Source organism: Thermobia domestica, chromosome 3, assembly GCF_964235325.1.
Source record: "Thermobia domestica chromosome 3, izTheDome1.hap1.1, whole genome shotgun sequence".
NCBI lineage: Eukaryota > Metazoa > Arthropoda > Insecta > Zygentoma > Lepismatidae > Thermobia > Thermobia domestica.
In genome coordinates, this window is record NC_137456.1 from 216,237,522 (window position 1) to 216,262,638 (window position 25,117).

General features: G+C 36.1%; 1 protein-coding gene across 1 annotated transcript in view; it reads right to left on the bottom strand.

The window, feature by feature from the left end:
* Positions 1-3,342: 3,342 nt before the first annotated feature.
* The window catches only part of eIF5B (eukaryotic translation initiation factor 5B), a 377,721-nt gene continuing 355,946 nt past the window's right edge, over positions 3,343-25,117 (bottom strand). Inside the window, exon 22 of the mRNA XM_081752175.1 lies at positions 3,343-4,998. Within this exon, the coding sequence (XP_081608301.1) occupies positions 4,891-4,998 (108 nt within the window). The 3' untranslated portion in view covers positions 3,343-4,890. The remainder of the gene's footprint in view (positions 4,999-25,117) is intronic.

Genomic DNA, 25,117 nt, shown 5'->3' on the forward strand with positions numbered 1-25,117 from the left:
CATTGAGCACCATGTGCGTGCAGCGAGCTGTCAGAAGGGACAAGTAGTATCAATTGCAGTATAAGTACTTCACAGTAGCACTCACTCGCCAATAGATGTCACTAATGTGCAGCAATTTCCAGATTTAGAATTATTGTGACGATTTAACTGCAACTTAAAAACTGCAGTTTTCAATTTAATTGAAAAGAAACGCTAAAAATCAATAAATAAACAAAATGTTAAGAAATTTCATCTGTGCTATGTAGTCTGTCAAAATACTTAAAGAATATCAATTCTAACTTCTCGCTGTGATTTAGCTACTAAATTAGTAACTCGTGACCTCGCGTAGCGTAGTCGCTAACTCTCTTGCCTTTGGTGCGAGCGGTCCCAGATTCGATTCCCGATGGCGACACTCAATCAAACAGGTGTAGTAAAGGCTTCCTATGAGTCCAATACACTTCCACCTACCATATATCTATATCTTTGCCCGTGAAAGAATGTTACAAAATTATGTTGTTATATGATTATGTACAAATTTTTATTAATAATCTGTTGTTACACTATTTTATAGTATTGTCTATTACTGTTATGTGTTTCAGTATAAAATGGCCTACATGGTATATCCGGAACTACACATACAGGAAACTTTCACTTATTATTAAAGGGCTAGTTAGTCGATCGCTACACCCGATTTGTTGACTTTTAATTAATGGCATTTCAATTAGATTTCTAAAAGTAGAAAACTGTATCTTCACTTTGATTTATTACTATAGTTGGTTTTAGTGAGGTTTCTTAAGGATGTTGATTGTAGCTTATTTCGTGTTAATTATACTATGAGGCATCTTTACATGTTTTGTTCATTCCCTTTCAATTTGCAATTTGTATCCACATTTCAGAATATTGTCAAATAATACTAGTAGTCGGTGTGTTAAACTATAGTTTGTGATATATGTGAATTTGAATTTTACCTGTTCCATTCTTTCATAAGTGTAGCTCTTTTATTGTGGTTTTATTAGTCTATCAGAGGACCTCTTTCCAGTTTCCACATACATACCTTGAAAATAATTATTTTTAAATCATATACGCATGGCAATTACTTCTATTGGTATTCTATATTAATTTAATTTATATAAAAATCGCCCCAGCTAATCAAATTGAGCTAATCCACAGTAACTATGGAAAATAATTACTTTTTAACTTTAGAGCGACGATAGGAGAGAAGAAAGTGTGGGATCGTGAAAATCATCGAATTTGAGATTTCAACGGATTCAAACATTTCATTGCCGCTACATACCGGAAAACGTATTTTTGGATGTCTGTTCGTCCGGCAAACACTCGTTAATCACGCAGTAGAGAACTGTGGTCGAGCATAGTCTAATGCTACCGAAACTGAACAGATTTTGGGAGGGATTCACTGTGACCCTTTCCAACTCTAAATTCACGGCGTCGCGCATCATAGAAATGTGTCAAGTGCGTAAATCTCGTGCCACTGTGAATCGTATTATATGAAAATATGCGGCAGAAAGTTCTGGGTTTACCACACTGACCCGAGCAGCTAGAAAGTGGCCTTTCGTGAATAGCACCCCCGCTATTGCGTGTGGCTCAGTGTATGGCGACCTCCGAAAATCCCCACACGGCATGTGACGGCCAGCAGATGCTGCAAATCGCATGCGACGATCAGCCGCGCCATTCAAAGTGATTTACGCCTCACGGTCGTTCGCAAGAGCAGTGTGTACGCCCTGACACCATGTCGATGTGGCAGAGCGAAAAAGGAACTGAATGAAGCTGTATTAACGTAATCATGGTGGTGATTGATGGAAGTTTGTTGTTACCCTGATAAGACGTGGATTTACCTCACAGACTGTGGTAAAGTTCGTGTCATTACATACAGACCTGTTGGCGCCAAGGAACGACGCATGTTCTTTCGCCAGTGCGCAGAGAGTTCCCAAAAGGGTTCATGATTGTGGCCGGTTTCTCGTATAGGGGCAGATTGCGCCTCTGAAAGGTGGAATAAAACGTCAAAATCAATGCTGCGTTCTACATGTCCTGACTGAAATGTACTAGCATGAAATTCCAGCATTGTACGGACAAGACGTGAACCAGGTTGAACTGTACCAAGATAAGGCATCCAGCCATACAGCGAAAACATCGCTGGATACAGGAAACTAGAATTTCGGCAATTTCCTTCTCTGACATCTCTGTCAGCCGTCATAGACGCCAACTAAAAGGACTATTGTCATTTCGGAGTCCTCAAGTGGCACCTGTCCCATCGTCGAGACCGCGTCGTCTCTAACCTTTGGAAAGCCTATAAAGAGGATTGGACTCAATACCCATTGTCCAGCTGCAACCCAGTCACCTGTAGTGGAAACTCAGATGCCGGCCAAGTCAGTAGAGGTGGCCTGTAGATCGAACACAACCGGTGGTGCAAACACTGCATTTCCTGGTCAAATTCGGCTCAATATAAATGAACCAATCTCTGTACGAACAACCTAAAAACATCTTGTCCTATTTGTAGAGAACGTCTTTTAAAGAAAGGAAAAAATATTTTCGTGTACATCTAATAAATAAGCCATGTATATCTTCATATAGTACTCCAAACTTTTTCTATACTTTACACAGAGCAGTCTGAAGAAAGTAATTATTGGGTCACGTGAATATAAAACTTATTAAATCAGTTTTAATTTAATACATTTGGTCTGTATACCACAAGGGATTATTTATTGCGATTGCACACACTAGGGCACTTTTTCAAACTGCCAATTATGTTCATAAGTTGTGGCTTTGATAATACAACACTTAAAACTGTTATTGGGGCATATTAAAAGCGAGGAAGAACACGTTTATCCAATTCGGTTGGAAGATTTTTAATTTTTTTAAAGCAACATTAACACTGACTTGGCATACGTTACTTTTTTATTTTAAATTTCTCAGAAGTAACAAGCTTTTCTTCAAAGAAGATCTGCGAAGTTACGTCAATGAAATACTGATTTGAAGAAAATGCAAAGAATAGGTAATAATACAGGCAACATTACTAAAATAAATAGACAAAACAAAAAGTCTTCTGAAATTAAAGCAAAGGTTTACAGGATGTACTTCATCATGTTCATTTTTATCGTATTTATAACATTAAGTTTGCATTTTGCGTAATATTCAGTCTGTATAGTCACAACTTTTAGGTAGAAGAACAATACCTAATATCCGTTCTCTCAGCGGGGTTCGAGCCCGTGAAAGACAGGTCTTTAGACTGTGTGACCACGCCACTCTTATAGTTGAGGTATGATTAAGTAATGTTGATGGAGTTTCCATACATAATAAAATTTGGAAATAAAAAAGGATAAAAGTAACGAATTCAGAAACATGAAATTTGCTTCCAAGAAATTTTATTTCGATCCATTTACATAAGATTCACTTGCGCATATAACTTCCACACCAAGACTGTAATCACAGAATGGTTTACACAGTGCTATCCATCAACTTGCACCATCAAAATTATAGTTATCAATATATATTTATCACTCAAAATGAAAATCCCTTTCTCATCTTTCATACAAACACACAAAAATACTTTCTTACCCACTTACATACATTTAAATGCATTCACACTCGTCCACACTTTATGATAAAACACTATCTTCAGTCACATAGCAGACATACCAAGAGAAAAATATCTTAGTCTACCAACTTCCAGTTTCGCGGTATTTATTTTAATTCGTTAAATACTATTTTTTTTTTTTACAATTAAGTAATTATTAATTTACAGATAAAATTTCTTCATTTTACTGTACAGCGATATTTTGCATTTTAGCACTTAATTCTTTACATACAAAACGTGAACACTGAACTTAATTTTTTTAATATTGTCTGGTTTCTCATTAATATATGCTTACTGTTGCGTACGGAACGGAAAAGTCGACAGACTACAAAATAATAACTTTGTTCAACGAAAATACTTACTGGGAATACCAATTCTCAAAGTTTTTAACGTGACAGCTCTATCTTCAAAGGATCTGCATAAGATTTTTTTTTTAAGGAACACACAATGTGGAGTATATTTGTAAGAAATTGCTGAAAAGTAGCTCCAAAAATTATACTAAATATTATACTATTTAAGAGGTCAGTCTTTCCAATTTTCATGGAGATAATAAATCAACATCCAAAAAAGATAACTGCAAATGTTTAAATTGTGTATGATCATTTTTTTAGACCATAGTTGTTTGATATCTCAATGCAGTACAATTTAAAAAGCATATACAGTAGGTACAACAACCTACTACCAATTAAAGAGGCGTAATTGTTAAAAGGTTAATCAAAGAAGGTAACAAGAAAGAAAACCAGACATTTCTTTGCCTTAATTGATTAACAATTTTCAATTATTTTTTATAGTTATTATTGAAGTATAATCCATAAACGTTTAAACGTATATACGCTGCATTAATACGGAGATAATCTAACAGCTGATATACATATTTTTATTTTTAGCTGAAATCTAGATTCTTACCTATGAAAGAACTGTTTTCTTTTTCATTTTCATAAAGGGGATAAATAAAAATGTTCACACTAATTTAAAAATAAATTTACTCAAGCAACATATAACAATAATGCTGATAGTGAACACATGTACGTAGATGTTGCTATGTTGTTGTTCTATAGTTTTTTTCTTTTCTTTTTTTTTTCGACCCAGTTTCGCACGCAATAAATTTAATACAATCAGACTACTACTCAAGATAAATTGGATCGCTTTCCAAAAATGTCTGACAATGCCTGGTTAATATTCAGTCACTGATTATGTACCACAGAGTGGCTTCACAAAAATAATACATTTTTTTTTAACACTTGGTAATGGTACTAATTTCTGTTTGTTTCAAGATAAGGACTATCAACATCTAGCCACTCCTATGCATGTGATGTGTATTATAGAATCTGAAATAATTTCTTAAGCTCGACCATAAGCTGCCAATCAGTCTTCAAAAGATCATCTCGAAAATAATCTTTACAAGCGTCTATCGACTGCCGACTTATCTGAAAAGAGAAAAAATATTATCAGCTAATAGACTAACATACACATTTTAATTTGGTTACTTGCTCTAATTACTAATACTTCAGCAGATCCAACAAATAACGATTATAAATAGGTTACACAATTCGTGATAAAATTTCAAATTTTAAAATTTTGTGACAGGTTCGAAAGGGCCAACGTCAAAAATTTAGGATGCAAAGACCAATCGATGGATTCTTTCGCCTATATAAACTCCGAATACAACCAGCGAAACCAATTTACACTGGAATCATTACAATTAATAACAATATTTAACTTTTACTTTCAATTTGAATGTAAAATGTCTTGCGAAGTAAATGTTTGGCATTTTGAAAAGTTTTTAGTGCTGCAAAATTTTTTACAACTTTATGTATTTTTATTATTTCAACACAAAAGCACAAAATTAACAACAATCAATAATACTTCTAATGCGAAACAGTGAATTATTTAATGAAGAATTCATGAAAAATTTCTAGAATACTTGATTTACTCATACAATTTTTACTTATAACAATCATTATTACAAGTTAAAACATAACACAATATAAGTGGTTTTAGAAACACTTCAGGTATGTAACGCGTAACAATTTTTAAAATTTGTTTAAAATCAAAATACAGCCACTTTCTCATTATATGATTGGTTTTCTTTTTTAGTTCCTGATTTCGAAGTATCTATCCGATAATCACAAGCTCAGCTATACTTAACGAAAACCAGAAGCACCACTGTCGAAACGATGATCGGAAATAAATCCATTAAGTTAACGGTACAATATTCTAGGAAACGGTTTTGCTTTTCACGAAATGACCACTATAGCTTTCCTACTTGTAAAACCGTAGCCAAGAACACGAATAATCTAAGGAAAACAGGCATAATTATAAAAACTTTTACGATAATTGAGGAAAGAAACATACAATATAGACTGCGAGTGATGATTAAAAAAGTACGTAATTCATGTTTATTATCTCATTCGTTACTAGACGACATTATAACTGACATTTTATTACTTATTTGCCGAAATAATTATACCTGCACTTAGCTCGAAATTGAAAACATTTTTATAGAACCAGTAAGATGTTAGAAAACTTGAGGAAGAGATGTGAAGAATATGGGATGAAAATAAATGCTAGAAAAACAAAAGCCATAGTGATTGGAACGAAGGGGTCTGTGTCAAATATAGAAGTAGGAGGGAAGAAAACAGAACAGATGACTAGTTTTCGATATGTAGGTAGTATAGGTATGAAATGTGAACGTGGAATAAAAGCAAGGACAGGGATGGCGAAATAAAAGCAAGGATAGGGGTGGCGAAGGAAGCCTTTAGAAGGAAGAAAATACTATGTTGTGGGACCTTGAATAAAGAGTTGAGAAAAAGACTCATAAAATACTTCGTGCGGATTATTGTACTGTATGTATCAGAAGCATGGACATTACGCAAAAACGATGAGAAACGATTGGAAGCTTTCGGAATGTGGGTGTGGAGAAGAATGGGGCGAATTAGCTGGGTCGAGCGGAAAACGAATGAGAGGATGTTAGAAATGATAGAGGAGAAAAGAACGATTTTTGATACTATTATTAAGAAGAGGAATACAAACTGGTACGGACATTGGATAAGAAGGAACTGTATCATGAGGGACGTGTTAGAGGGTATGGTGGCAGGAAAGAGGGAGGGGTGAAGGAGAATACAATTAATGGAGAATATTAAAACAGAAAAATCGTAAGTGAAGACGAAGAGGTTAGCGGAAGACCGTGAAGAATGGAAGCTTCTCAATTACAGCAAGTAATCTGCCAATAGTGGCAGAATATCTATGATGATGATGATGATGATGATGATATATAGAATCTAGTTAATAAAAACTCTTCATATGTAATCTGTTAAAGTTCCTGAAGTCGAACTTCGTTGGAGAAATATCTTCGCAAGTAAGATATAAATAAGAAGTAAAGATAATTAAATAACAACTGCAAAATATCAACACTGAAGTATGGAAGGTATAACTATTAAAGGACTAGCAATGCTTCCTTACTGATGACGTTTTGTGATATTGGCCTGTACTACTTCCAAGTAGATAACAAGCTGTCGAAGCGATTAGTATGTAATGGTATGTGAACAAAAATGTTCGATGACTAAACTAGTCTGTTGAGAGCCCTGACCTTAATCTATGAAGGTATACATGCATGTTGGAACAAATCAGTTGGGCCAACGCGTCCAGTGTCTGTGATCAACTATCTTACAGATTGTGAGGTAAATGGAAAGTAAAAATTGTAACCATTCATCGTCCCGTGAAAGATTTATCTCTCAGAATGGATGCTGTGATGTCAGCATCACGAAGTATGATTACTGGACCTCTTATTTCAAGAATGTATCAGATTAGGTGCAAAATGGTTTTTGTGTAAATGGATCATTCCTTGTGCCAGAGTTCCATGGTTCGAACCACAATTATATGCTCTTCTTAGCGCAGGACAACAACATGTTTGTATGTCCGTTATCCCCTCCATCCTACATTCCTATTCCACGACTTCTTTCATAATCATTCACTGTTTGCCATCTGTCTTTTTATCATGAAATGTTAAAGTAAAAATTTTCATTTCATTTGTGTATGTGTACACAGAAGTCTGTTTAAGATAAGGTGAAACAAGTGTGTTGTTGCGTTATGATGAGTCAAATGGACACAAGGCTGAGCCATTTAGACTGTGTGTAAGGTGAGGCCTGGTGAATGAACAGTTAGCAGGAGAGTGCGATTGGTGCAGGTATAGCTATGCAGCTCATGGATTACTGGAAGGACTACATATGCGGACTTTCTTAGGCGTACTGGAGCCTGTCAGCGATGGTTCAAGATTCCAAGGATCATGGTTTGGGCATCAGTAAAGCCACTGTGCGACCGACGTGTCACATTCCAGCCAGAAGAACAAGGACGCCTCAGAAAAACGCAAAACAGACCTCAGCCGGCCTCACTGCTATTCGCTGTGAGGTGGTGAAGGAGAATCCCCACCATAATACAGTTTGGCCACGCAACATGGTATCTCTATCAATACTGTCCAGTCCTAGGACAGGAGCTGCAACATAAACCATCCGGACGTGCTCTGACGTATTGGCACATCCAAAAAAGGTTCATCAACGCCAGAAAAAGGTATAAACGGTACTTCGCAGGTGACAAGAGGCAGTGAGTCGTAACTATGGACAAAAGCTATATCCAGACATCAATAAAGCAAGCCATTTTCTACTGCACCACGGGCAGTGGGACAGCCAATGCAAGAAGAACTTCCCATGTGGTGGCCGGGTACTTTAGTCGGGGTGCACTTTCTCTTGTGCGGGTGCTATCTACGTGAAGGTAAACGTGACCTGCTTCAGGAAGCATGTTATGGCCCCCCTCTATGTGACCCCTAAAGTAGAAACTCCGATGTCGAGTCATCGTCCGAGCTTGTAGGTGTCACATCACGCACAATCGGTGGTGGAAGAATGGCATATGCTATCCGGTGGAGGAATGCATTTTATATCGTTTCAACTTACCTTGAACAACTTTCTGAATATGAGGCGTTCCGAATAGTGAGGGTGACGGTGAATTCAACAAAAGGATATGAATTACATGTAAAAATCTGGACGCTCGGAAATTACACTCAATTTGAGGCATTCGAGTAGTAATACCAAAGAGCTCCGTGTGTAGCAGTTCTCGTGCGTATATGTATAGTTTGTGGATATCGTCCGTCTTTCCCTCAAAAGCTACAGTTACAAAATAGATGGACGATTATTTTGGCTGTTCAGAGTGCATTTTTAGGAAACAAGTCTTTGTTTAGTTCTCCTTCACTATTCGGAGCGCACCATTCACACGAAAACACTAATCACACCATTATATCATTCGCCCACACACGATGTCATTGACGAACGCTAAACGTTGAACAATGAAGTTACTTGTCACCTATATACGTATAAGTATACAAAGATGTTGTTTATTGGTTAATAGCAATGCATTTTATATTTGCCAAGAATTTCGGACAGATTTTCTCTTAACAGCATTAAGATATTTTCTCATTAACTTTTTACTATCTTAGCAGAAACTTATTCACAAACTACAGCAAGCGATCTCCTTAGATACAACGACCTGATTAACACTGAAATCTATTAATCCAACTTATGTACACTTATGTCCAAAATGATTGTCGCATATCTATAACTGTCTTCTTGTAAGAAAAATATAATTTGATAATGATTTAGCAGGGTACTTTTAATACTGATATTACGTGTATAATCGGGAAATGTAAATTTGTGGTAAATTTCATAGGAAAAGAATTATAAATACGAAAATTAGAATGAGTAAAACAAAGTGTTGCTAAATAGACAAGAAAGTTTTGTTGTTCTTATTTACTGCTCTTTTGACATGAAATTTACCACATATGTCTTGGCCGATTATACACATACTAACATTATAAGAAATACCGGGCGAATTCGTTATCAAATTATATTCCTACAACAACATATTTATAGACATGCGACAATAATTTTGAACATGGGTGTGTATTCTTATTTAGGACACAGGCTATACCATAGTAAATATCGAGATTGTTTCTTTATTTTTTTAAAATATTAAACATATTAATTCCGAAGTTAAGTTGGAAAAGAGTAATAATTCTTTTCATCAGTCACAAATTTTATTATTATAATTACTGGCATAATACTAATCTGTTTTCAGGTTTTCATAGTACTTTAAATGAACTACGACCTTACTAAAGTATGTAATTATCAAATGTAGCTATCACAACTGGCTTAAGTACATGATCGTTCTACAGATCCTTATCGATTGAATGAAAACATCTGGGGCTAGAAACACGTCAGATATCTGGGCTGGCAACGTTCAGGCAGTGAGCGTAGCGCTCAGCTGTTGGTGTGTTAGAGCAAATACAATGATATTGTATATCTGACATCTGTGAATTACTTTCATTTCTAATTCTAGCTATTTTGGGCAACGGTGCTTACAAGTGTACAATATGTTGTGGAGAAGAAGAAGAAAAAATGTAAAATATATATGTTGAGATAGATTGATATTCATGTAATGGTAGTGGCTATAACTAGAGATAATTGTTTGTTTCGTGTTGCTATGACAACAGAAAGATTATTTATTATTCATGGAGTTTTGAGAATAAAAGTTAGTTGTTCTATATATTTGACAAGCTTAATTTCCAAAGTATGCAATTGTTAGTTTTTGCAATTAAGTGTAAAAATTAAGGTATTGAATCGTGTTGACTTATCTAGTAATTCGAATTGTGGGCAATATATGTAACAAAAGGAATCATAAATAACGTTACACAAACTCCGTACAACGTGAAAAGCAGTAGAACGTATAGTGAACTGAGCAGACAGTGATAGTATAAAATGGGCGACCTATCTGATTTTCGAAGAGGGCTAACAGTTGGTGCTCCGTTGTATTGTACGACCGTGTCGAAAGTGCGTTGGATGTGTAGCGAAGGACAATGTTCAAGTTATCTTAATAAGAACAATGAGAATATACAGCGTACATCTAAAAGGACTTGATAACTTTGAAAACCCATATTGGTTTATTCATTTATCTTACAGACATGGTTTTGGAGTCACTTTGTAGCAGAATATATCAAGGTTTGACTCATGTAGTACATTCGTTCAGAAACAAAGCACCGCAAGCGCTAACAGCAGTTGCAGCAAAAATGGCTGCCGCCTTTACTGGTCCCGAACGTGTTAGCTGTATGTTTTGGTTTGAAGAATCCAAGTTTGCGACAACTGTGCAATGTAATTTTCGTACAAAGTATGGTAAAGACCCTCCCAGTAGGCCTACTATTTATCAATGGCATAAATATGTTATTGAAACTAAGTGTTCGTAAGACACAACAAATCTTCAGGTCGTCCCTGTACGTCTGAAGACGTAGAGCAAGTGAGATTTCAGATGCGATGTGTTCCGCATCACCATCCACATTGAACCACTTTAGGTATAAGGTTTAAAGAAATGTATTTTGCTACAAAATGACACGAAAACCATGTTTGTAAGCTAAATAAATAAATCAATATGAGTTTTCAAAGCTGTAAAGGTCCTTTTTGATACACCCTGTATATAGTGTTCGAATACCTACACAACCATTGGTTTTTTAGCCCATTGATTTACATGGAGAATGATTTTCCTGTTTTCTCTGAAATGAACTGGAATTTTAATCATGCAATATTACTGAGTTGTTCTTCAAGTCTAGTTAAATATCACGTTTCGAAAATGAATTTACATTATATATAAATGTAATTCTACTTAAATCTGATTATTAAATATTAAAATTATGTATAACAGAATTTAATTTTCTAGAGGTAACAAACTTTTAAATAATTTTCAGTTCATTTCAAAGAACACAGAAAAATAATTCCCCATATGAATCAATGGGCTAAAAATCAAAGATGGTACAGGTTCTAGACAGAAGTTAAGTTGTGTGAACAGTGAACTATAGTGTTTTCATGTATGGTACCTGGTATTGGCTTTCATTCCTGATGTCATCTAATATTATGAGGCAACTCTGTGAAGTTATCTGAATTTTATATTTAACTTCTGTCTAGAAAGCTAGAAGTAATGGTTTTGGAAGCCGATGCGCTCAACACATGCCACTCAGTTAAATGTGCACTAGATGGTTAATCATAACTCTAAGTAAGTTTTAATATCAGAAGCTCATTCTTCTTTTCCTTTATTATTATTATTATTATTATTATTATTATTATTATTATTATTATTATTATTATTAAAAACTGGTATCAAATGTCTCCGACTATATTTATTAATGCAAAATTACGGGATTTCTCTCAACGTTATGTAACTTAGCCTGTCTTCTGTTGGACAACTTGAATGAGTACCTCTATTTTCCTTATGATTTCCATAATTAAACTCACGACAGGTATTTCATTAAGCTGTTTTTGAAAAACCGTTTTCTGCTCATTTTGTTGGATGGAATTATACTGCACTGCCCTGCTTGTGAAAAGTCAACGCATGTTGATCAGTGACATGAACTGCGTCAAGATCCTGAAAATCCATAACGTTTGCAAGGCGTGCAGATTACATCACAGACTAGTATTGCAAAAGCAAGTCGTCGCACAGATCCAAGGTCGTACAGCCATTGAGAGAAAGACTACTTACTAGCCTTCCTTACGCACCATAACCATGAATGGAGAAATATACATTACATAAGAAACAACGTCCTCTATGGTTTAATTCAATTCGAAAACATTGTGAGAGTTCACGTAACAAGAAATAATAAAATGTCTAGATCATAAGTATTACATTTTTATGTGTATAGCCTAGTTACTGAACGACGATTTCTTCAACTTGTATGTTATTTTCTATGTATTTGCTTATTCCAGCAATGCTACGTATTTATTCTAATACGATAGATTCATTCTCGACTAGAAGATATTTTTTGGATTTTTTTTTTTTTAAGTAATGACAAATAAAGGTCAAATCCAAACTTGAAATCTTTCAAACTGGGATAAGTTGGAAGATTCTATTTCATTCAACACCAAATTTAACTCGAACAGAACATATTTAATTGCTTAAATAATAGTCCAACGTATTTAACTATTTTTATGATTTAAAAAATTGGAACAAAGATTCGACTTTCTCATACAAAAATATAAACATCGAAAAGTAACAACTGCCATTTTCCTCCGCAAGTTCCTTGGTCAATCCACAGACTACTCTCGTATGAAGACTTTTGCAGTGAGTTTCCGCATCCAAACAAAAAACGTCCGAGTTTCCAGCTGCTTTCAGTTATCTCTGTCCATTGCTTCACTATGGAAGTTTAGTTGGTGTTGGTAATAGAAACAGCAACGTTCTGTTTAAACATTATTACGAATTTTAATTACTTTTTCTGTCCATACCAATTACATACACGAAAAGCAAGTATATGGCTGCTCAAGTATGTCATGGTGGTGACGTAGTTACTTCTTGTAATGAAATACTGTTTCTGCACAAATCAATGATATTGTGTTAGGTACAAAATGCAATGAGGCAAAATTTCTACTCAAGTAATATTTACAGCTTTTCTAAATAAGTTTTGAAGCACGAAACACGAGAGGTTTGCGGAAAACAGCACAGAAGGAACTAGCATTGACTAAAAAAAAAGTTGCGAAAAATCAAGACTCTCGAAAGTAGTCGTATTTAGTAAATAAATGAAAAAAAAAAAATCCTGTAAACTCTGCTTCACTATGCCCTGTAATCTTGATCTCAGGGGGATGCGTACCAAAAGTTAACATGATAATCATTAAGCTATACACTAGCCTCGCCAACAGAGTAATTAATTGTCGAAGCAAATAATATAGAACTGGGCGCTACTCGGTGTTTATTGCTACTACATTTAGGAGTGATTTTCAGTTTTTCATTTTCTGACTTTTCAAGACAAACGAGAAATTATCCTACCAGAAACAGGTTAGAGTAAGTTTTTGTTTGTTTCTTTTGCAAATAAAATTTTTAATACCCAGTTCTGGTTCTCGGTTTACCTTATACAGGGTATCCGGTGAGGAAAGTCGAAGATTTTGGGAGGTGATAAGGGGAGGTCATTCTAAGCAAAAATGCTTATGTGAACATGGTTGGGGTAACTTTTTGCAACTTGCAATTACCGATTTTCGTTTGAAACATTCTAGCACACCCTGTATTTGAGGTTATGTTACATATTATACCTCGTTTGAAAGCTAATGAAACAGGCTTGCGGATGGTATACAGATTGTCCCAGTACTGCATACAACAGGTAAGTAACGGAGGGAAATTTTTCGAATTTCCCTATAAAATTCCCTTTTAAAACTATTTTGCACTGTTCTTGAGTGGAAACACTCTTGCTACAGGAACAGTATCTGGTTAGGTGACAATGATACTGTATACCAAAGGTCCAGGTGAGGTTTCAAGTTTTTAGCTTCATTAGAAGCCGTAAAAAACCTAACTCCTTACTTTAATAACATAACAATATTCTAGAGTTCCATAGATGGCAATGGTTACGAATAGTAATAAACGAATGTTTTTATGCAAAATATGAAATACAATACTCTTTCCTATTATACGAGAGCTCTACATTTCTATGCAGGAACACTAATTACACTTCTGAACAACAGATGGCAGTGAAACAAAACCCACTTGAATTTTCGTACAACACACTGCAAAAGAATGTCCACTGAATAGAAGTGTCGAAATCATAAGTAACTACTTCTAATGCACACAAACATTTTGCTTGTCTCAGGTACCCCCAACAGAGACGTTGCCACTGTTATGCTCAATTCCCTCGAAATGGAAATTTTGGATTTTTTTCTGCTGTAAACGGCGCACCGCAAATTATTAACTTGAAAGCGCCCTTTATTAGTTATTTTTTGTATCATGTGTGCAAGTGATAGCAGAAGTTTGACAATGTTGAAGTAGAATGCCGTTCCAATACATCCATGAGGAATATGCAGATATGATATACGTCTACGGGTTTTGTGATGGTAATGCCAATGGTGCGATGGAAGAACACCAGCGAAAATTTCCATCCCGCAGAGTCTCTCCTGCAAGGGTCTTTACATACGTGTATACGAAACTGCGGGAAACTGGTAAAAGCTATCATCTGAACGAGCCTCAAAATACACCTCTCAACAAGAAGACAACGTTATTCAGGCTGGACAGCGGAGTCCAACAACCAACATTAGGAGACTTGCTAATCAACTTGTACTTCCACGTACGTAGGTACATGAAGTAATGCGAAGAGAAGGCATCCGTTCCATGTCCAAAGAGTACATCATCTCCATCCAGGACAGTGAACTATGTGTTGGTTTCTCCAAATGGGTACAGGAGCATTCTCACGTTTTGCCATTCATCTTGTTTACTTATGAGGCCACTTTCACCAGGATTGGGATAAACAACACCCACAACTGGCATCGTTGGAGTGACGAAAATCATAGGGCAATCACAGTTGGACACACAGAATACAGAATGATATTCTGTAAATGTTTGGACAGGGATTATCTGTGATCAGATCATTAGTCCCTTTTTTCTGCCCCAGCGTTTGACCAGTGATAATTATTTGCATTTCCTGCGCCATGAATTACCAGTACTACTGGAAGATGTGACTCTTCAAACTTGGGCGTCCATGTACTTCCAGCACGATGGGGGCTCCGTCTCATGCAACTCAAGCTGTATGTCAATATCTTGACTCCAATTTCCTCATCGGTGGATGGGTTGCGGAGAACGGAGGTCGATTATTCACTGGCCGCCCCGCTCCCCAGATCTTACACCTTTGGTTTTTTGCTTGTGGGGGTGGTTGAAGGACGTTGTATACAGATGAAAGGCCAACTCATGAGAAGAGTTAATTCAGATCATTCTGGAGGCATTCGACACCGTCAAAGAGCGCCGAGAAGACATCTATCGGGCAAAACTGCATGTACTGACGCGCACTGTAAAGCGAATTCAGGAGGATGGTGATATCTTTGAACATTTGTTGCACGCGCAAAATAATTACGTTGAAGGTTGACGCTAGTAGGGTTACGTCTCTATTTGTATGCATTAGAGGTAACTATTATTTATGTATTAGAAATAATTATTTATGATTTCGACAACCCTATTGCAATGGACATTTTGGTCTAGTATGTTGTACGAAAACTTATATTCACGTGGGTTTTGTTTCACTGCCATCTGTTGTGTAAAATTGTAATTAGTGTTTCCGCATAGAAATGTAGAGCTTTCGTATGTTAGGGAATAGTATTGTATTTCCAATTTTGCATAAAAACATTCGTTTATCAATATTTGAATAAAAACACTCGTTTATTAATATTCGTAACCATTGTCATCTATGGAAAACTAGAACATTGTTACGTTATTAGAGTAAATTGTTAGGTTTTAGAGTAAATTGTATTTTTTACGGCTTCTAATGAAGCTAAAAGCTTGACACCTCACCTGGATCTTTGGTATACAGTATCATTTTTGAATAATCAGATCGTGTTCCTGTAGCGACAGTGTTTCCACTCAAGAACAGTGCAAAATTGTTTTTAAAAGGGAATTTTATAGGGAAATTCGAAAAATGTCCCTCCGTTATTTCCCTCTTGTATGCAGTATTGGGACAATCTGTATACCATCTGCAAGCCTGTTTCATTAGCTTTCAAACGAGGTATAATATATAACATAACCTCTAATACAGGGTGTGCTAGAATGTTTCAAACGAAAATCGGTAATTGCAAGTTGCAAAAAGTTACCCCCACCCTATCTCTGGAACGAGGGGGAATAGACCCTATGTTCACATAAGCATTTTTTCTTAGAATGACCTCTTCTATCACCTCAAAAAATCTTCGACTTTCCTCACCGGACACCCTGTATAAATATTATCAAACACACACAAGGTCGAATCTTCTAACTACACACTTCAAATGTTATGAAACTAAATTTATATGAATATTTAAAAATTAAATGTCAAGGTCAACACGTAACCATTGTTTCCGGAAAGATCCTTTTCACGCATGCAAAATAAATGCGGAGTGGAGCACTCAGGTGCGGTCAACCAGTGAAGCATGCAGCTGACCCGGCCGACTGGCTATTCATTCACTTCCTTTGTATTCGTTTGTTTGAACATCTATTCAATGGGTAAAAACTCTCAGTGTGCGTGTTGTTTTGTACTGATCTTGGTGCGGAAGCCTCGCATTAACCCAGTTCATTCATAATTAGACACAAGCAATGGCATAGGCTCCGGGATATTTTGAGATTTCCTTCCGTTGCATTTACATCTGCTATATAAACCGAATTGCACTCACATGTTGTGGTCTTTAAACAAACATATGTGTACGAAACTTCATTCTAAGACCAATGCTCCTTCGTGGCCATGTGAATAGCGCACGAGCCTTTGGAGTGGGAGACCCAAGTTCGATTGCCAGCGGGAGCTCATGTGGTTCGGACCCCACGTCCACGTCTTGTATAGTCTCGCTGTTGAACGGAACGCTCAGCTCAAGTCCAATCCAATCCAATCTAAGACCAATTGTAACTTATTAAAAATGAACTTAGACCCTATTGTTTACTAAGGTTGCACTATATGAAGGCTTTCCATTCAGTTTGAAAAAAGATGTTCTATTTTGATAAAAATTTCACGAGAACTAAAAATAAAATCATGAATGTTCCCGACACTTGTCTAATAAATGAAACCTCACAATTCAAAATGGTACTTTTAAATACCACGGTACTTTACCATGGTATACCATGGTACTTTTATTATCTACCTTTAACAGCCTACAAAAATCACTACTTCAGTGAATGGAAAATCACAGGGTTAAATTCTCAATGAAATTGAATCACGATTTCTCTGCGTTTAATCACCACTCTAAGGACACATGAGATGGCAGTTTATTCGAATAAAGTAGTGCACTACCTACCAAGAAATGTAAAACAATAATGGTGACAGGCAATGAGGTGACCACTCACCAGTCAATAGGAAGAGCTATATGGCGAACCTCACGTCTTTACATGCTACATTAACTTCTCAGTAACGTAGATCTTTATACTTTTATTCGGAATTCCTCCACAGAACTCTTTAGAATGAATTGCTAAAAGGAGAATCATTTAGTGATAAAAAAATTGTATTTGTCCTTATGAAAAAATTGACTTTCCTTATGCTCTTACGAAACATACACATTATAAAGGGCGGGACCAACATTGAAGTGGAACAAGGGGGGGGGGGGGGGTTAAAGTTAGCGAGAACGCAGTGGAACGCCTTTCCTCCACTTCCAAAAAATCTATGGCATCCCTCCACTTCCTAAAAATACAATGGGGAAAGAAAGGCACGGGGGACGGCGTGACGTCATGCATCCCTTACCTTTTCGGATCCATTTTTACCCCCTGAGTGGAAGCTGAAATACTACTCAGTCTTGTAAAAATCATTTAGTTTTACTCACAGTTATGCTCTGTACGATAAGACGAATGATTAATGAAAGTAAATGATTCTGAAAGGAATTGATGGAATGAGAATGTAGGGGGAAACAAAAGAACCCAGAGAAAACACAAGGACGCGGAACATCAGCGCTATTGTAAGTAGTCGTTTGCAGAAACTTGTCCAGCAGTCCTCGTATTACACGGGACCAAACTCAGTAAAATTTAGGATAGAGGAAAGTCGGGTAAAGCAAATAACCCGGGCAAAGAGAATAATGTTAATAATTACTTAGTTGCATACACTAGCGCGTCAAGCGAGTAGTACGTGAGAAGCTAGGAAGGTGACTTCCATTTGTCAGTGCAATCTTTGTTCTGGTCGTGGTATGAGACACATGGTGTGAGAAAAACGGAAAAAGGCGTGTTCGAAAAAAAAAAAAATTAAGGCAAGTTCTTATATATCAAGCTATTATTAATTTTCTTTTAAATAATTTTGGTGTTTGTCCTGTAAGTTGCACTGATGTATGAACTTGTAATCCTCTTGCTCATGAATGATGTTAATAAGAATCCCGTAGATGTTTGAACAAAAATGGACTTAGCCGGGCAAAGTGAATAGGGCAAAGCGGATAGGCGTTCAAGTTAGTTCCCGTTGCATTCCTAATGAATCAACTGGGCCTACGCGAACAGTTTCACCTATGGACATAAAACCTTTGACAAAGCCGGAAGCAGGTACTAGAAAGTGCAGAAGTTGCCAACAGTCAGAGGTCCTCACTTCCACTCCAATCAGAGCACCTCAGAACATGAAACATTTCAAGAGAAGACTCAACAATATAAAGAGAAAATCATTGTTTCAAGATTCTGTTCGAGCAAAGTATAAAAAAGTGACTGAAAACAAGAAGAAAGACTATTACTATTTCGTTTGTGCAGGGAAATTTGCTAACGCTCCTTTTGAAGGCTGGCTCCAACGTGGCGATTGTGAAGCATGGGCACATGAAGGATGCACATCGTACAATGGCTTTGGGCCCTACTTTTGTGATCTGTGTCATAAATATTGAAATTAAAATGGAAGTGCAAACTAGTTCGTTGTAATCTGTTATTTTTGGAAAAAAATATAAAGTTGTTACAGAATACGAATAATCCAAGGCATGGATAATAATAATCTAGTGAAATCGATATAGGGTCTATTGTGTTTGTGCTACATTAATTTTCAAATTGCATTACATTTAAACGAAGTATGTTATGGTATTTTCTGCTAAATTTTCTTTGTATTCTTTATGTTTTAGTTTATCATAAAAGCATTGTTCACTTTGCCCAGGTGGTTTTGGAAAGTGATAAAATGCAACAGATTTGAATTTTGTGTTACCAACCTGTATTCGTTCCCTCAAGAATTTTAATGTCTTCTGTTTCAGTAAGTGATGTCCAAAGGAATCGTCTTGTCAATATTTAGTTGATAGCTTGCTTACTTACTCCACAATAGTGGCAAATACACTAAGTTATCCGCTTTGTCCGACCTCCCTCTACGTGATTTTCTTATTTTTACAATTGCAAACATACATCTACTTATATCTGTTATTACCTGACCAGGATATTAGTGCCGTTTTTGGAGGATGGCGCTTTTGTTGTGTTTACAACAGTTTCTAGGTAAGCGCGGTGGGATAGGGGAGCGGAGAGCGTCACTCTGCAGTGAAAATTGCAGTTTACATGTTATTAAGAAGCCTATTTCTTTGAGCTTAATAAGAACGCTATAAACTATATAGTAGTTATTGAATGCAGGAATGGTTCATCATTCCTGCAATAATGCAGATGTATTGTGTATAACATATACACGGAAATTAGCAATTTAAAAACAACATAGCACGTAAATGTGTATAAAAATTGATCACATTTTATTCGATTTCATTACAGAACAGGTGCAACCTGTAAAACGCAGGAATGATGATGCCAATGACTAAAAGATTAATGTAGGATTGATAGCTTAGAGCAGCGTTTCCCAACCTTTTTCAACTTGCGGCACACTACGGGTGTAACTTGAATTCTCGCGGCACACTCATAGATATTATTATTATTATTTGCAAATATAAAATACCGTGGTAATTTTTTTCTGTGATTACTGATCTCCTCCTCCACAGAGATGAAAGCTCGATTACTGGTTTTCCCCTATGCTAATTCATTGTGCTTATTTGTTATTGTAATTTTAAAATAGAAAACAAATGCAATGAAATACAGAACGCAGATTTCTAAAAATACGCTTTCTTTTTCGAAAACTGGATCCAACCTTTCACTAAGAACGAAGATCACTAAATAACGAACGAACAAACAAACAAACAAATGTCTTGTACTTTTAACTTTGCTGTTTTAACCAAAACCGGTGCATATTATTGCAATCACACAGCTTGCGATGCGTCTAAGTCAAAACACAGCTGTTGAACAAAGTGTTGTTCTGCCATTCACGTGCCAAAGTGTGTTCTACGAGCGTTCACTTGACGCGTACCGTACAAATGCTTTTATTTCTCGGTGTTAATATGACTCTCAATTGAAGCATAACATAGCAGCTAAACGTGGAAATGTGTACGAGCCGAAATACTGTCTGCTACACAGTAATAGATGTAGAATAATATATTACAATTGCAGTAATTTTTTCCATGGTAGAAATTCATATTAATGTGAAATACTAAAATGTACATTTTTCCCTATGTTTTGCAATTTGGTTGCTATAGAATTAATAATTTTGTTTCGATTTCCTCGCGGCACACCGGTTGGGAAACGCTGGCTTAGAGACTTGCGCAATACCTTGTAACTGTACGTTTAAATCAGGTTGAGGCTCGCGATTCTTGTGTTTGTTTTAAGTGTACGTTTATTGGTTGACAAATAATTTTTTCTCGAGTTTTAACCAAGGAAGAATTCCGACACGTTTCCACTCGAGAACTGTGGAAGTCCTTCTCGTTGGTCTCTTGGCTCGCGCATGTGTCTTTGCTGTATGTTGATCTGGGTTGAAATCCCAATGAGAGCTCAAAAATTAATTTTACAATCCTTCACTTTCATTAGTCATCTGTCTCCTTTAGCATACAGAGCATAATCATGGGACGTTAAACTAAAGAAATTTCATTTCATTTTTTTTGATGAATATAAACCCTTTGGGAAAAAAAAAAGAGGTGAAGAAGAATTTTTCCATCATTTTCATTAAAGGGCTATTGGATAGCTTGCCTTTCGGGATTGACTTGGAAAATCTGATTACAACGCATCTTTCTTTTAGGATTATCGAAATCCAGCCTTTTGGTAAATGTGGAATAAAAGTATTGATAAAACATCAGCGTATGAGTAATGTAAGCGTAAGTATCATTGCTTCAACGCATAATGAATTCACAACTTTTATTTATGAATACATAAATTCCCCTTGAACTCCGTCTGAATTTCTTTCAGACTCTAGGTTTTAGGTGGGAAAGAATCAACTCTACTAACTGTTTTCACACACAAAATAATCTTGAAACTTGGGAGAGGTACCTTGAAAATGTGTTTTGTATGTTTTCGTTTTTTAATACGTAATTATCTTTTTTCTTTATGAATTTCACTGAGTTCATTCAATTGTCAGGTACCCCACTTAAACTTTAATTGCTTCCCTAGCGCCCGCAATGTTTCATTGGGTATATTTCTTTATGTTTTCAAAATATGGCAGAAATACTGGATTTTTAAATTACCAAACCATACTAAATAATGATAGGTTAGACATAAGAGAAAATTATCTTTAACTACCATCTCAATCACGGGCGGATCAAAGTCTCCTTCGGAGGTGGTTAGGAGTGTGGCAGTCAAAGATTATCAGTTTCTCTCTGACCGGACGTCAGCACATCCGAAAATAATTTAAATGCAAAATAATGTTGTTACTCAAGATACTGCTTAGACAATTGATCGGAGATCACATGGTCCAATTTGGTCTCAATTTCGAATACGTCTTATCTCAAAACTACACAAGAAAACTTGCTTTAAACAATGAAAGCACAGTTGCCAAAATATAACTTTGATTCACAAAGATGAACTTCGAGGTTTTGTTAATAGGAGAAGTAGGAATTCCATACACTCGAATGCTACGAAATTCTTATTGTTTCTTTGTACAACACTGAGGTTAGTTTATTCGCAAGTTATTGCCAAATTAATATGGAGGTTGTATGTACTTTGTTTGCAAGTAATTTAAAATGTTCTGGAAATAACTTACATAGTTTTTGAAACAGTGTTTGCCTTAACTTGAACATATGCGTGAAGTGGTTTATTATGAACAGGACAAAAATAACTGTGGTACATTAATTACAAGTAATCTGGTTAGAAACACTGTTGTTTGTATTTTAGTTCCAAAACCGGGCGCCCGCACCCATTCGCTGATCAAGTAATAACAAACTCTATTATTTCTGTAACTAAATAAATTCAATGCTAGATATTCCATTATGTTTTGTTTCTTTTATTTTAACGTACTGTCTGATGATGATAATGAACGCAGTCGGTGCGCGTCTGAAACTCAAGTTAAACTGAAAGAAATAAAACACGGACGGAATACCAAAAGTTGAATTTATTTCATTACAGATACATCCGTGACAATTATGTGGAACTATTAGTTTTGATAATTTATTCCGCGTCTTTTTCCTAAGTGATATCATTTATTCGACGTCTTATTTCTTTAGGTGATATCGAATACATTTTATTTGTTTTTCCTGTTTAATCAAAGTTGTTACGCTTCATGTGGCTCATCAAATCTTTATGCCTTATCCTCTATATAGGTTATTTTCCATTATGTCCATCATTCCGAGACTGCTCTGTAGGTTTCATCACAATTTTAGTTAGCGTGAAGCTATTAGCTCTACGTCCAACTTCCAATATGGAAAACTGGATTACCTTTTGTCACGTTTCCTTCCCTTAACCTTTATGGATCCCTCTATTACTGAAAAGAAACAGTTTAGGTCTGAGCAGGACTTCACTGGTATTCCATATCCAGGGAAAGTTCATTTATACATCACCAAAGAGTTGCCCAATGGAAAATCAGCAACACAATACGGTTACATAAAATAGAAGATAGCATAGCGAAAATGCTTGCCACATGGCCCATATTCCGCGCTAAGTCTGAAACACTACACGGAAGACATGCCTTTGCTGGTATAAAGAGACGTCACTACCACAAAATAACTTAATATCTCGTTCGTAGTATTCAGATTGTCAAAAGTTTTACCGATTTGTAACGAGAGAGAACCAAAGTTTGCTATAGACTAAGTTTATAGTTATCGAGGTCTAGTTTCTACAAAAATAGATAAAGGGGGCGAGGTGGCTCAGTGGTAGAACGCTCACTCCTGGTCGGAGTCCCTGCTCGATTCCAAGCCAGTGAGTTTGTGGTAAACAACATTGTATCTGTGATTTTTTGGGGGGTTCTCCCGCTTTTTCAGTCCACCAACTATTTCATCATCATCATTAATCTTCATTAATCATCTGTCTCCTTTAATCTAAAAAGCATAACCGTGGGACGTAAAACTAGACATTTTCATTTGAGTCACTCAATTCCAAAACGTCCCTTTTCGTTTTTAAACCTTTCGGGACAGGATGGTCAAAGTGTCACTAACGGTAGTGACACATAATCCTCTTCTGTGTGAACACTAATTAAGATATCGGGATAATTTTTTCTATGCGAAATATGGTTGGACCATAGTTTATCCTGATGGTAATTTTTTTCTGAGTGTCGAATTTCCCTCTAATTTGAGACCAAAGAAAAAAAAAACAGAATTTTTGAGTTTCGATTTTTTAAAAACATTTTTCAGTATAACTTCCTTCTTTTTACAGAGATCCACTTAGGACCTGTCAAGTATATACCTGACATGGATACCTAATTTGTTTTAGACCTATTGGACCAACTCACAGTGTTGCGAACTAGAGAATTAAAATTTTCCTATTTTTTGGTCAAAAAATTCGAAATTTTTGAAATTTATGTTTATAAATCCGTACCTATACATACGAACATAAATCAACTTACGCCAGTTGAACATCAGTCCTTACTGAACAAAATCAAGTACAGATCGTTACAAATGAGTAATTAGGGAATGCACGAAAAATTCGAAGTTCTAATTCTTGATTTTCTTGACTTCTCTGTTAACCATAATTGATTTTTTTTTTAAATTACAAGCTTCGTTTCTTAGATATCGACATGATACTTATAGAATGTATTAGTAGTGCTCCAAAGTTTATTTTAAAATAGTCTGCGTATGTCTGGTGGCCATAGAAAATAAAAATTCATATAGTTTTCGAGATCGCTGAGACGAACAGTGATACTTCAGATCCGTTTAAATCCAAATTCAGCAATTTATGTCCAAAATGAAATATATTCTCCCCGTGCAAAGAACGGGTATTCTCCGAGTACTGAATAATTACTTTCTAGAATAAATATCTTTTCATGTTGTTTTTTGTTCAAGGGTAAATATTAGACTGTGCTGTATTAGGGTTTTGCGTCCCTTTCAGCACCGATGTTATATGTAAGTCTTGGACCTACTGTTCAACGTTGAATGCGAACCACATGAGCTACCGCTGAGAATTGAATATGGGTCTTCCACGCCAGAGTAACTTTAAAGACAGGAGGAGAAGCATTTGTGGTTTTGATATCTATATTGCAATGTGCTATATTTTATAGCTGTGATATAGCTATTTACAAATTTCTGGAATTCAAACATGAATGCTCTTTGTCAGTAAAATGTTGATTCTGTAATTACCAGGGGCGGATCCAGGACCGACTTCTGGGGGGGGGGGCGGCGGGTTGTCATACTGCTACTTTTAAGGGCTCCAAACTTTGTGATGGGTTTTATTTATATATAAAAAATAAGAAAGATTCCCCTTCTGGGGGGGGGGGCGATCGCCCCGATCGCCCCCCCCTGGATCCGCCCCTGGTATTTACAACAATAACAAAAGCCTGCGTAAACAGGATTCGAATTCGTGTTAAAATAAACATTGGCACGCGAATCCATTAGCCTCTTCCGCTTGTCTCTGTTACTATTCTGTTGATGGTGTATTTTCTACAGGCTTTAGCCTCGTATCATATACTATGCCAGTCTTTGACTTTTACCATCTCTTTTTGTCATATTTTATGATTGTTTTCTATTCGGGGCAATGTCAGATGGTCTATTTCTATTAGAGAATACTCATATTGTTCTGTAACAAAATGAAGGGAAAATATTTCCCTTTTAAGGGAATCCGAGGGAATAAGAATGTAGGTTGACTTTGGAAGGAAGAGAA